The sequence below is a fragment of the Ceratotherium simum genome, chromosome 3, assembly GCF_057802395.1.
Source record: "Ceratotherium simum simum isolate JZ-2026a chromosome 3, ASM5780239v1, whole genome shotgun sequence".
NCBI classification, from domain to species: domain Eukaryota; kingdom Metazoa; phylum Chordata; class Mammalia; order Perissodactyla; family Rhinocerotidae; genus Ceratotherium; species Ceratotherium simum.
The window spans coordinates 69,293,338-69,308,275 of record NC_141902.1 but is presented as its reverse complement, the minus strand read 5'-3'; the positions used below and the strand labels follow the sequence as shown (position 1 = coordinate 69,308,275).

General features: G+C 40.4%; 1 protein-coding gene across 7 annotated transcripts in view; it reads right to left on the bottom strand.

Moving 5' to 3' along the window:
• Positions 1-14,938, bottom strand: part of SCAPER (S-phase cyclin A associated protein in the ER) — a 439,244-nt gene that overhangs the window by 46,775 nt on the left and 377,531 nt on the right. For all 7 annotated transcript variants that reach the window (XM_014780959.2, XM_087428755.1, XM_087428754.1 and 4 more), the window contains one exon: positions 11,295-11,450. In XM_014780959.2, coding sequence (XP_014636445.1) covers positions 11,295-11,450 — 156 coding nt within the window. The remainder of the gene's footprint in view (positions 1-11,294; positions 11,451-14,938) is intronic.

Sequence of the window (14,938 nt, the reverse complement as noted above, 5' to 3'; positions counted from 1 at the left end):
TAGAAGTACTGGGTCCAGCACTGGGTGCCGCACTACATTCAGGACACTGATGTATCAGAAACTTCCCAAGGAAAGTGATTTGTGTGGTAAAAGTATCTGGAAACAACGTCACCTGAGGAATATTTGAAGGAATTGGGAAATTTATCTCAGAACTGGAGGACATACAGGTTATCTTCAAACAGAAAAGGTATTACACTGTTACTTATGACCCCAGAGGAAGGACATTACCTGAACGCAGATATTAGACAAACTTACGAAAATTTCTCTAAAATTAAAACACCAAAAAGTTAAATGGGCTGCTGGTGAGGTATTACATTCTTCCCTATCCTGGAATAAGTGGAGGATCACAACCACTGAAGTGGCAGAGGGCACTCAAAACTCAGCTTGGCATGGGACAGGATGATGTCCAAGATTCTGTTCAATCCTGAGATGTTGTAACAGATGTGAATCTACTTTGAAAATTATAGTCTCCTACACACACACACACACCCCGACCCTATATTTTATGTATACAATAGATGTTAAAAATAGCTTGTTTAATGCACATCTAATTTGGAGCCCTGTTGAAGGGAATGGGGATGACTTAGTGTAGATGTGAGAGCAGGAGAAAACTCAAGGTAGAAAAGATGTATGTGTAAGCACTATGTGATAGTCTGGACATTTTTTTAGAGAAGAGGAAAGAAAAATATAGGGACAATTCAAGAGTGAGAATATTAGACAGAGTGAGGCTGGCTTATACTTTGGAGGATTTTCAAAATACCTGATTATGAGTTTCAATTGAACTCACAGAGAAATTTTTTTTTTTTTTTGTGAGGAAGATCAGCCCTGAGCTAACATCCATGCCAATCCTCCTCTTTTTGCTGAGGAAGACTGGCCCTGAGCTAACATCTATTGCCAATCCTCCTCCTTTTTTTTTTTCTCTTTTTCTCCCCAAAGCCCCAGTAGATAGCTGTATGTCATAGTTGCACATCCTTCTAGTTGCTGTATGTGGGATGCCACCTCAGCATGGCCAGACAAGTGGTGCGTCGGTGCGCGCCCGGGATCCAAACCCGGGCCGCCAGTAGCAGTGCGTGTGCACTTAACCACTAAGCCACGGGGCCGGCTCATCAAAGAGAAACTTTTCAGAAGGAAACCTTTCTGGGAAGAGAAGTGATAGATGATGAAAAGAGATAGACATCCTTGCTGTTTGGGATCAACAACCTGGAATAGGCTGAAGAAAGAGGAAGACCAAGAGGACACCAATGAGAATGGAAGATAAAGAGTGAGGCACTAAGAAACTCTGGGCTCTAGCAGAGGTCTAAATGGAGGCTCAAGAATGTAGAAGATAAAGAGGTGACGGGCTCAAGACAGTCTGGGGACAACGAAAGGTGAACAGAAAAAAGGGCAGGGAGGAGCCCATGAGGTGAGAATGCAGGCAGCTCTGGGTGACTGACAACAGGATATAGTCCTAGATCTTGGAATTGCAGACTAGGGCTGCTGTCCAAGAATGCCTCTCAGATGGACACTTCTGACCTCTGTGGCTTTGGTTTTCTCATACTCACTGCAAACAACAAAGGGGCCTGTGCTGATTTTGGCTAGTGTAGCTGATATTTTGGGCTTCTCTTATCTTTAGGATTTGGCAGTTCAGGTGAAGGATCTCTGCCAGAGGCTCTGCTGTATTGCCAAGTACAGGCAACTGCTTCTGCTGGGTGAGTAATTGGGAGGAAAACACTGTCATATCAGGGGCTGCATGGTGACTGCAGTACCCTCCTAACCTATTTTTCTTGCTTCCATTCTTGCTCCTCTAATCCATTTTACACAGAGTAAACAGAAGCTTTTTTACTTTTTAAGTAATCAGATCATACCACCCTCCTGCTTAAAATCCTCTGTGGCCTCTCATCACACTTAGAATAAAACCCAAACTTCCACTCTCTCTGTCCTCATCTCTTGGTCCTTACTTCTCTGACTTCATCTCCCAGCATTTTCTTTCTTGCTCATTCACATTCCAGTGTACTGCCTTCTCTGTTTCTGGAACACACCCCCTTCAGATATTTGGGAGTCATCAACTTGCTATATAATCTTTACATGGTGGGCTCCTTCTCAGCTTCAGTGTTTTCTCCCCAGAGGCCTTCCCTGACCACTCCATCTACAGAAGCCCCTGCCCAAGTCACTCTGCTATATCACCCTGCTTTATTTTCTCATATCACTATCACTAGCTAAAATTATCTTATTTGTTTATTGGTTTATTGTCTTTTTCTCCTGTTAGACTGCAAGCTCCATAAGAGCAGGTGTTTTGTTCACCGTTGTATCCCCAATACCTTGACAAGTGTCTACCAGATAGCAAGTGCTTAATAAATATTAATGAATAAAGATTTGCCAAAGCCATGGAAGGAAGGGAGGGAGAACTCATCTCAGCAAAGCATGCCAAAGGAAAGAGGGCCTTGGACATCCCTTTCTTACCTAAAAAGCAGAAAAACATGAGATGTGCCCAGCGCTTCATCCTATGTGAAGAGTAGGCCCAAGAAATGGGGCCCTGGCATAGGTCAATGGTACACACTGGTATCTGCTAACTGCCAATCAACAGCTATTTTCTGAGTTCTTATTTTGTTTCTAGCCTGATGCTAGGTGCTTGAGGGGGAGGTGCTAGGATATTTCGTCTCTTTCTTTAGAGAAATCTTTTCATTTGAAGACATAAAACATACACACAGGACAAGGAAACTAGTAAATTAGAAGTAGACAACTATCAAGTAAGAGGTATACATAGTAGGTGCCACCTCATAATCCTGAGGCAAGCAACCCTTTGACTGAATTGGATAGGACTGGATTGGAATCTGCCTGACAGAAGTTATAGATAACTAAGGTTTTGGGTCTTAAAATCTGATCAGATGACTAGAATTATGAACAGAATAAAATAGGAGGAACAGCCAACTTTGGATGAAAGCCAATTAGCTTAGAATCTGGCATATTAAATACAAGTTTCTGGTAGAAATTGCTAGTAGGAATTCCAAGAAGAAATGTCCATCAGGGCCTTGTTATGAATATGGTTTCTGCCTTAACTTTACTTACTTCTGGCTTGACTTACTTTTTCCTACATATTTTCTTTTGTTCTAATTTTTTCATCTTTTTAAAAATAAAAAATGTATATACTCTGTAAGCCATCTCAAATCTTTTTGCAACAAGGTGGGGTATAATAAATATATATTTAAAAAAGGACCTTAGACAAGAGGTCAGGGTGACAGATGTGTTAGTCCCCATTTGCCCCTGTCCTGTCTAACCCTGTGAGGGAAGAATTATCAAATTCACTTTTATAATGTGAGGAAAATAGGCTTTGAGAAGCCAAAGAATCTGCCCACTGCTCACAGAACTAGGAGGGCAGAAACCGCATCCACATTTTTCTTTTTTTTCGTGAGGAAGATCAGCCCTGAGCTAACATCCATGCCAATCCTCCTCTTTTTTTTGCTGAGGAAGACCGGCCCTGAGCTAACATCTATTGCCAATCCTCCTCCTTTTTGCCCCCTCCTCTTCTCCCCAAGGCCCCAGTAGATAGTTGTATGTCATAGTTGCACATCCTTCTAGTTGCTGTATGTGGGACGCGGCCACAGCATGGCCGGACAAGTGGTGTGTTGGTGCACGCCCGGGATCCAAACCCGGGCCGCCAGTAGTGCAGCGCGTGCACTTAACCACTAAGCCACAGGGCCGGCCCCACATTTTTCTGACTCCCAAACCTGTGCTCTTCAACACAACACTACATAAGGGTTTTCCTCTTGAGATTCTGCCCCCCAAAGTCCTAGAACCAGTGAGAGTCCAGCTGCAAGTGTATCCTGGACATACTCTGTTGCCCTAAGCCTGGTGAGCCTGCACCTGTATTGACTGTTTTCCTTCATCACACCCTAACCCCTCTGGGAGTGGTAAGTCAGTGAAGCTGTTCCTAAACTTTGGCCCTGTGGGCTAGAGCCCAAACAGCTCCTTCTCTCTGGCATAGTGCCTACCACATAGCAGACACACAATCTGAATTATAGCAATGAAATGGTCATCTTTCTATCCCTATAAGTCAACTAAGGCTTTATTACCACCTGGGATGAATCTTTTTTTTAAAATTATTTTATTGAGGTCATAATGATTTATAACATTGTGTAATTTTAGGTGTACATTATTATATATCAGTTTCTGTACAGACTGCATCGTGCTCACCACCAAAAGTCTAGTTTTTATCCATCATCATACATATGTGCCCCTTTACCCCTTTTGCCAACCCCTCCACCCTCTTCCCCTCTGGTAACCACTAATTTATTCTCTTTATCCATGTTCCATGTTGTGATGAATCTTTCAGAAATCTCTATACTAGCATTTACCCACTTCTGAATACAGAGACAGCCCAGAGGTTCCTGCTCCTGTATGCTCTCACCTCCCAGATCTGAAGGATGCGGACAGTCACCCTTCCTTATCAGTCTAGAGGCTGTTGTGCTCCCTTGCACAGTGTGGGCAGCACTGGCTGGGAGGTAACTTATAAGGAGCACTTACCCCGGGCACATAAAAGGTGCTCAACAAATGTTACTTCCTTTGGTTCCACTTGCTTAATCCTATTACAGTTACTTCATTCCCTATCTCCCAATACCAGCAGGTCTTTTGTCCAAGGACAGTAGCTAATGACAACAAAAGATTTAGGAGTTAACAGAGACGATGCCAAGAGACAAATATGAGACTGCAGAGAGAATAGAAGACAGATAACAGGATACCAGGAACACATTTATCTTTAGGGTAGGTTGGAATGTGGTGGATTGTATTTTTCAAACATAACCATAGCAATATTTCTGGTCCAGTATGCTCTTCTAGAACTTTTATATTTCCTATGAAGAGGTAAAGGCTATTTCACCTCCCTTTGAAGCTGGGCAGGATTTTGTGACTGCCTTAACAAACAGAATTCAGTCAAAGTGATGTTGCACAACTCCTGAGGCTAGGTCATAAAAGGTGATGTGGTTTCCACCTGGCTCTCTTACTTGTCAGGAGGCTCCTTCTTGGAACCTGCCACTATGCTGTGAGGAAGCCCAAATCAGCCTATGCAGAAAGACTACATGGAAAGGTCCCCAGCTAACAGCCAGCATGAACCACAGACATGTGTGAACAAGCACTCAGATGACTCCAACCTCCAGCCTTCAAGTCTTTCCACTGAGGCCCAGACATCGTGGAACAAAGATAAGCCATTCTCTCTGTATCTTGACAGAATTCCTGACACATAGAATCTGAGAGATTAGTAAATTGTTTTTTTATGGCATTAAGTTTTGGGGTAATATGTTACATAACCATCGTAACTGGAACAAGAAGAAAAGCAAAAGAGAATATATGGTAGGATGAGACCAGTGAAGTTCAGGGAGAAGAGCAAAGTTAGAATAGTCTGTGTGTTGCCAAGGAGCAAGTAGGACTATGTGACAGTAGGGAGACAGATTACAGTTAGGTATACGGAGAGACTTTTTAAGCATTAAAACTGATTAATGACAGAATAGGCTCCTTTAGTAAGTAATGAGTTCCCTGTCAATGGAGATATTCAAATATAGACTGGATTAGGTTATTGAAGAGATTCAAACCTGAATGGAAGACTGGATTACGGTGACTGTAAGGTTCCTTCCAGTCAACAGAATGTGACAGCAGATTAGATCCGGGGTATAAGGAAGAAAGATGAATAGAGATGATGATGTTTGGAGCCTGATACCTGGGAGACTGGTGATACTATACATAAAAAGAGAGACTATGAGAGGATTTAAAAAAATTCTTTTCCATTCCTTTTCCCTCTTTCCCAGATGACTGTTAATGGTCCCTTCCACTTTCTTCCTCCTCTCTAATAGATTCTTCACAGGATACCTGATTAATGCTCCCAAAATGTGGTTCTTAGCATGTCACTTCCCCCATCAAAGGTTTTTAATGACACCATTGCCACCATCACATCTCAGCAAATCATTTACATAGTTCACACAGTATTTTTACATTTATTATCTCATTTGAACCTCATAACAATCTGCAAGGCACTCAAATCACCACTACACACATCTCAAAATCCAGGGAAAGTAGTCTATTCATTCTTCATATTTTTCTGCTTGATGTCTTTGCTTATGCTATTTGTCTACCTTTTCCTCAACTCTGAATGTTCTAACTCTATCTTTCAAGGCCCACGCTAAGTTTTAGTTGTTCTAGAAAGCAGCTAATTTCTACAACTAAGAGTGATCTCTCCCTCCTATGAATTCCATCGATGATGATGTGATAATAGTAGCCAATATTTATTAAGCATTTACTACGTACCAGGCAATGTGCTAAGTGCTTTTCGCGTATTATCTTCTCTCCTCTGTATCACTCTTTGCCTTACACCATGGATATTTGTATATGCATCTTCTTTCCTCTACTAGCTTACCAGGCTTTGACGTCTGAGTCATTTCTGCTTTCTCCCAAGCCTAGCACAGGGCCTGGCACAGAGCAAGTGCTACATAAATATTTGTTTAATGAATGAATGAATACTTCAGGCAGGCAGAGTTAAAGTTTACCTTTGCTTGAACAAATGGTTTTCAAGCACCCTTAAACACTTGAGAAACACTCATCTATATCCACATAATTAATGGGCTAAATTACAAATCATTCTTATCTTTTTATGACACAGATTCTCAGGGATCTTGGCCAGTACCCATTTTGCTGGTGTAGTTTATAGATGAAAATGAAACCCACAAATACATGTAACAACAAACTTTTCTGTGTAAAAATATTCTAAAATTCAGAATAGTCATCTCCAACCAATCAGAATTAGCTAGGTTTTACAAGCTCCGATCTTTCTTCTGTGCAATCATAAGAATTGTAAATTCTTTTACTGTGGGCCTGCTTCTTGGCCCTCTCGCTATAGTGCCTAGTACAGCTTTGAATCTAGTAAATGACCGCTGATTAAGTGAAAGCCCCGTGTTAGCTGTAATTTATAATCACTCATTACTGTTTTGATCCTATTAGTTTGGCTAAGGAGCCAGCACCTTAAGGGGGCCTCAGTGAATTGTTGCCCTGAGATCTGAAAACTCTCCTTTTCTCTTTACTTCTTGTAGGACCAAGAATGGAAAACTGGTAAAAGTAAAGGCCAAGGAAATAGGCATTTCTGAAAGTCCTATTACAGATTGTTGAATTTTGTTTAAGTGATTAAGAATTATAGTTTGTGAACAATTCTCTTATTAAAATTCTGGAGTAATCCTAACATAAAATTAATCCTTTCACCAGAGATTACCATTTCAATTTTTACTTAAAGAAATGCAAGTTCATTGTTCAAAACCAAGCCTGGTACAAAAATGATCAGAGGCAAAGACTGACAGCATAAATTGTGACACCCAAATTGTCTTTCAGAAAACCTAGGTAAAAATTAGAAGATTAAAGGTACAATAGGAGAGCAGTGCAAAGGCAGACCTGCTGTAATCACCATCACAAAGGGCAGGCCACCGCAGACTGCAAAGTGTTTACTCAAAGCCCTGCGCTATCAATTAGTGTACTTAATTATCTCAGGGTCTGCCAACTCACAAGAGGCAATTTTTGAAGGCCTCTCTGGCTCCTCTTTGTCTTTTATTCCTGCTGGTCACAAAAGGACTTCGAAGACAAGCGTTCCTGGACTCTCTGGCTCTGGCTGGCTTCTCTTGATAGCCCAAACAGGCATTATGTGAATTACTCCAATATAACAACAACCATACTACCTTTCTCCCCAGATATGGCTGTGACCTTGCACAGAAACTCTATTTAACACACGTAACAAAGTGCTTTCAACAAGTCACTGTAGTTTATAGTTTAGAAATATAATTTCCACAAAGAAATGGGAAGTAGTATGAAATGGTGTGTAAATATCAGAGGTAAACAAATCTGAAGAGGTAGAAAAAACTCCCTGGATTCTTGTGGTTTGGTGGTGTTCAGGAAATGTTGGAAGACTGAAGGGTGAGAGGAAGAACAGTAATCAGGGGTCATTTTTCTCTTCTCTTTCAGAGAAGCAGCCAAGATACTGCTAATTCTGATACTGCTAAGAATTTCCTAGGTAAATTAAGCCAGGAAACCACCTGGACCTTTTTTCTAGAATAATCTGCATTTGCAGTAAGACCTACTAATAGTAATTTGCTGAGCAATTGAGGTTGGAGAAGGAAATTATATTGGGAAAAAATGGATTAAGAATTCTTAAAAACCACCATGAGTTAATCATTCATTTATTTAAAATCCAATTGTATAGGTACATGGAAACAATTATACTTCATTTTATATAAATATATATAAACCATGGTTTTATATATAAACTTTATATATATATATACACTTTGGTCTACTTGGATAACCCTTAGGCATGTATAGGACCAAACTCATACGTCCGCTATGGAAAACTGCTTATATTCCCTAATTTGGAGACTATATAATCTACCATTCAAAAATGTCAAGTCGGAAACCGGGGAGTCATTCTAGATTCCTCCTGTCCTTCTACCTCCTCCTCATCAAGCTCTATGCCACCTCCCTTACATATACTCTGTCTCCCCTTAATGTATTTGCTCCTCTCTATTTCCCATTGTCCCCACAGGCCCCCAACATTTCTCACTTAGATCATGCAAGAGCCTCTTTACTATTTCTTCTGCCTCTGTGCTCATGCCATTCCAGTCACTTCCACACTTTCCAGGAGTGATCATTCTATAACAGAAATTTGATCCTGTTACTCCCTCTTAAACAACTTGCGTGGCTTTCCACAACTCTAGTGTAGCACATTGAGCTCTTGTCTCCCTTTCAGACTCCCAAGAGCTAACATTTATGGAGCTCCTTTAATACTTCATCTCCTGCCAATCTTCACAGTCACCCTATTGAACAGCTACATCACACTGAACATGAGACAATGTCTTGTATATCCATATCTGTTAGTTTGGGGTTGCCCCCAAAGCAGACTCTGAAATAAGGATCTGGGTGCAAGTAGGTTATTTGTGAGGAAGGAGAGAAGGGAAAGAGGGAAGGCAGAAAAGCCAATCAAGGATGTATTAATGAACAGGTTACCACTGGGCTCCCTCTGAGAGAGTGTACAGAACACACTTCAGGATTGTCCCACTGAAGGTTAGGGGAGCTGGGATATTATCCACTAATTTATTGTTGGAGGGTATTAACACTCCTGCACTTCTAACAAATAGCTACTTGTCCGGAGAATATCCTCAGGCACAGAAATACAGGTAGCCACTGGCAGGTGGGCCAAAGGCACCAATAACATCTGCTATATCATACAGTGCACATATTATGCCCTTTTTCTCAACTGTATTCTTCCCTCCACTTGTCTTCCTGGATCCTTTAAGATTTAGTCCATTGAAGCCCTTCTTGACCTCCTCTGGGACTGCTTTACTTCCTTCTCTGTGCACATTCTCTTCCGCTGCAGCTATTATGCTGTAGCTATTAGTTTACAAGTCTGACCCCACACCAGACTCTGGGCTCCCTGAGGGCAGTATCTTTAGTGCTTAGTGTTGTGTCTGGCACAGGGCAGATGCCCAGTCAATGTCTACCGGACAAGGACATGACTGTGTGTGTTAACGAGAAGAGGATCTTGTTTTCTATCTATGTAATTGAGAAAATCTTCAAAGAAATTAAATATATGCTCCTATATTTTGAATAATATAAAGTCAAATGTGTAGAAGGGAGCACTGAGGTAGGAATCTTGGGTCCTAATTCAAGTTAGTTTGGCTCAGTTGCTTTCTCTATAAAAATGAGTGGCTGTGAATGACCTTTAAGCTTCTTTCAAGTTCCACAGATTTCAAGTGAGTGAATCTGTGTGCAAGTGAAAGCTAAAGCCCACAAACTGTATAACAATCACATATGGAAATGCTTATGTGTGTGATATTCATCTGGATTCAAGGAAAGAGTACAGGTGACAGACTTGAGATGCTGGCAGGTTTATAATGCTGTGTATACAAAAGAGCCAGTGTCAGAAGGGATCTCTTGGGTGAGAGGATACCTCCCAGGGAGCAGCGTGGCTACTGCACAGGAACCAGCTGGGCGGCATGGCAGCGTCCAAGCTGGCAGGTGCCAATGCCCCAGATGAGCCCTGCTACTGCTGCCGGTCTCTCTCTAGTGTGGCACCAGCCGATGTTACTTAGCACAGACCCATAAACAGCTACTTCCTTACTTCTCATCTAATCCCTCAAGGTAGGCTCCGTCTGCATTTCCAGAAGGAACAGACTAACTGGAACACTGAATACAGGCCACGCTTGGCTTCCCTGACACTCAGACAGTCTTAATCTTCCTAGAAAGACTGGGAGTGGAGGGATTGGGTGACTGGGAGTGGAGGGACTGGGTAACAGTAAGAAAGAATAGGTGGGTTTAGGGGTCCTACACATAACAGACTAAAAAATGTTGAGGATGTTCATTTTAGAAAACAAATTTTCTCATTTAAAATATTCTGAATATAGTCACTGCATTCTGTGTACATTGCATATGGATGGATATTTCTTTAAGCAGTTAGACTTTAGAAGTTTCAAATAATTAGTTTTCTTCTTGACACATCCCTAAAAAAATACATAATTTGTACATAGTGCTGTTTAGAATTGTAAGAAAATTATTTCACTGAACAGCCTCAATATGCCTGAGGGATATGTCATATTCCTACCAGGAGCACTGTGTCACTACTGCAAATGATTCTTACGTGGTAGAAGGGGAGAGAAAAGAACACGAGGGTTCTGCCCCTCCTAGAAAATTATTGTTTTTGAGGACAGTCCACGGGCTGGAGTTGGGGGTCTAAAGAGCCAACCAGGGCAGTAGAGTCCCTAGCACATTGGTTATAATCGTATGCATGGGTCATGTGTGACTTCAGGGAGCTACTGTTTTTGCACGGCTGCTTTCCCTTATTCATGGAGGAAGCTTGGAAGAGAGACAAAGGGGAAAATAAACAAACCTAGGAGGCTGTAATTGAAAGATGTGAACATGATCATGGGCACTGTGAGGCTGTGCTGTATTGCACTGAGGCCCTGGCTGAGGGGCTAGGCTTTGTCACTGACTTAAGGAGAATCACTTAATTCCTCTGCATCACAGTGGAAGAGACACTGGATGACCTCTAAGGTCTCTTCCAGCAATGATAGTTATCTTTATGACACCAAGAAAGAAGACTCTGACAGGAGCAGGTAGGCAGGGAAAATGAGAAATATAAGACAAGTCTCAATATGGGAAACCAATAAGGACAGAGGTAGGGCAAAGAGGAAAAGAGGCCTAATGACCACCTGCATCCCTAGGAAATGACCCCAAGATGGGCAAAATTCAAGAGATGTTTCAAAAGTTGAGTCCAGACTGACATCAAATAGAGGCCTTACCTTCCGGTGACAGCAAAGCACAGGGTGCACATTCCGTGTAAGAGTCCTGTGGCATACTGCAGAAATGTAGCCATCTTGGGGTTCTCGTCCACCGGGCCTTGCACCGAGAGGAAGCAGCCACAAAGCTTATCAATCAGACCTATGTTCACCACGTAGCTAGATGTAGGGAGAAATGTGTGTTATCAACCTGCATGGGCTGGCAACATCTTCACTTTCAAAGAGAAATCTTATCAAACACAGGCTGAGACCTCTCAAACAAGCAAACACAACATAGGTTTGAGTAAAGCATCTCAAGTAACAATTTCCTTAGATCTAGTCCCGAATAATCAGCTATTTTTGTGATTCTCTTCTCTTTTGGTTATTCTGATGCTATTTTTCAAGAAAGATGAATGAAAATGATTATTTGATCATTCTTACTGGTCTAAAGAGTCTAACAACAGTTGAAATGATCTATCATGACCTCTGCACTCTTGAAAAGCAGCACTTCTTAAAGTACTAGGGAGCCATATTCACCAGAATGCAGGGATTCAGAAGATAAGATGATGCTACCAGACACTCCTGTTATAACTTGAATGCCAACTGTAGGTTCTCTATTTTTTAAAACTCTATCACCACTAAGAGTATAACAAACAGTGAGAATCTAATTGCTTTCTGTTATGAAAAGTACCAGCCCTGACAATAACACTTAAGAAGTTACTTTCATCTTTTCAGTCCATTAAACAGTTTTCCAGAGCTGTTTATTAAACTGGACCAATAATAGTAGCAGCTCTTTTATTAGTCTGCAAAGTAGCAATCATTGCAAAGAATATTTTAAGACTATAAATGACCTTGTAGATAAATCAGCCTTAGAGATTTTATACTGATTCAGTGCTACTGCATTTACATGTATGAAAAGAGGAGGACTTCGAATACAGCGGTTCTGAAAATCAACATGTTAACTTGCAACAATACGTGCAAAAGAACTGATGCTTCTGCTCATAAGTGCACTAAATCCCCATCACTATTCATTTACCAATACACTTTTTTTTGTAAAAGGAAGGAAAATCTGATGAATAATTCTTATTTGGAGCCTCTTCCAAGTTTACTGCTTAGAAGGTACAAAATAATGCCCCCTTTTCTCCTTTTACATTAGGAAATGTATTCACCTGGGTTACTGAGCATCTCCTACAGTTTTAAAATTGGGAAGTATGAAATGATGACCACCAGCCCTATTCTCATTACTTACAATGAAGGAAACTGACAGATTGACATATGCACATACTGAGGATCTCATTATAATCTGATTTAACAGAATCAGACTAAAAAATTGGCTCATATTTGCATAGAACTTTTCAATTTAGAAAGTGTTTTTACATTAACTATCCCAATGAATTATCCTAACAATCTCATGAGGGAGCAGATAGCGACTTTTGGTTTTTGTCTACCCAGCATATTTTCCTTTCCTATTCCATGTGGTCCTAGTGGGGCTGTTAAATGTTGTACCCTCCTGCGAAAGCAGGAGTGAGCGTGTGCTCTAGAATAGTTAAAGTATTCATCACCTTGGCCATAACAACAAGTTTCAGGATGGGTATATGACCTAAGTAGGACCAACCAGCATCTTCTGTGGGACTAATATACGACCATAGGAAGAATCCCTTTCCACTGGGGGTATCTAAACTGAGAGATATGAGTCGGGGGCTTGCTGGTAGCCAACTTACTTGTTACATGGTGAATGTATAGAATGAAGCCAAGAAGAGACAAGTAGCAGTGAGAAAAGAGACAAAGCCCAGATGGTGTAATTGGAGCCTTAGTATCTAGCTCCAAACCTCAACCTTTCCAGTTATATAAGCCATTTTACTATCCTTTTTTTGCTTAAGTTATTTCCAGTTAGGTTTCTAAAAGAGTTCTAACCATAGAAAGTGGAAAATTATTTTTTCTGATTATAAAAGTAATAAAGGCTCATTATGGAAATTTAAATAGTATGGAAAAGCAGAAAAAGTTGGCCATAATTTCACCAAAGACAACCACAGTTTGGTATGTTTCATGTTTTTCTTTTTTTTTGTCTTTGCTGAGGAAGATTTGCCCTGAGCTAACATCCATTGCCTATCTTCCTCTTTTTGTATGTGAGTTGCCACCACAGCATGGACACTAACAGATGAGTGGTGTAGGTCCGCACCTGGGAACCAAACCTGGGCTGCCAAAGTGGAGTGCGCTGAACTTAACTACTAGGCCACCAGAGCTGGCCCTGTTTCATGTTTTTCTATTTGATTCTTTCTCCACATGATTGATATTACACTGAATTTCATTCATCTGACTATTTTAGGCTCCTTCTATAACATGAAAATATCTTTGTAAGGATTATATTTTAATTCTTTAAAAACTATATTATTGAAAAGTTTTAACATAAACCAAAAATAGAATAGAATAACAACTCCCCATGTATTTATCATTCAGCCCTGACCACCATCAACCACGGCCAATCCTATCCACCCACACCTACCTTGCATAATGTTTAAGCAAATCCAAGACATTATATCATTTCATTCATAAATGTTTCAGTTTGTATCTCTAAAACATAAGGACTTTTAAAAAACATAACCACAATACCATTATTACATCTGAAAATAACAATAATTCCTTAATATCATCAAATAATTAGTATTCAAATTTCCAAATATACCATAAATGTCTTAACATTTTTAATAGTTTTTTAAAAATTAGGATCCAAATAAGAACCACATGTTATGATTGGTTGATGTATCTTTTTAAGTCTCTTCTTAATCTGCAGGTTGACCCTCCATCTTTTTTTTCCTTTGCAAATTTATTTGTTGTTTACACAGTTTCTCACAATCTAAATTTTGCTGGTTATATCTCTGTGGTGTCATTTAATATATATTTTTGAACTATGTATTTCCTATAAAATGATCTAGATTCTAGAGGTCTGATTGCATACATAAACATTACTTTTTAATGGGTGAATAATATTCTACCAGTGGAATAGTTTTTGAACTTTTGGTAGTTTTCACTATTCACCATTATAAACTATGTTGTGATGAACATTTTGTATAGAAATCCTTGCCATATTTCAGATTACTTTCCAGAAATGAAATTACTGAGTCAAAGAGTATGCAAATTTTTCGAGTTCTTGATATGGATAGCCCCATGACATTCCAAAAACCTTGAATCAACTTACAGTCCCACCAGTAGGTATGAGAAAACCAAATTCACTATGTGGGCGTTGATATAACCATCCCCATTTGACAGACGAGGAAACTGAGGCTCAGGGAGGGTGAAGCACTAGCCCAAGCAGGAGAGAGGGAATATCCTAAGATCTTCTGACTCCTGATAAGAGTGTCCTTTCCACTAAATACACTCCTTCTCTGTGGTGCTTTTTTGGTCCTTACTGAGGTCTGAGTTTTTTAAACAAGGATGGAAAATTTTTTCTGAGACCATTCCTGAGACTAATCGTGACCACACAAAGCTTCAAAACCACCCAGTCTCAAGATGAAAATGGCTTAAATGGGTTTCCTGTACTGGCCTTGAAATAGCCAGAAAGGAGGAAAGATTCCAAAATGAGTAAAGAGATAAAAAGTATAGAAAAACCAAACCAAACCAAAATGACCTCTGTTGAGCAGATGGTCCTTTCTGAGTATGGTCTCTTTTGG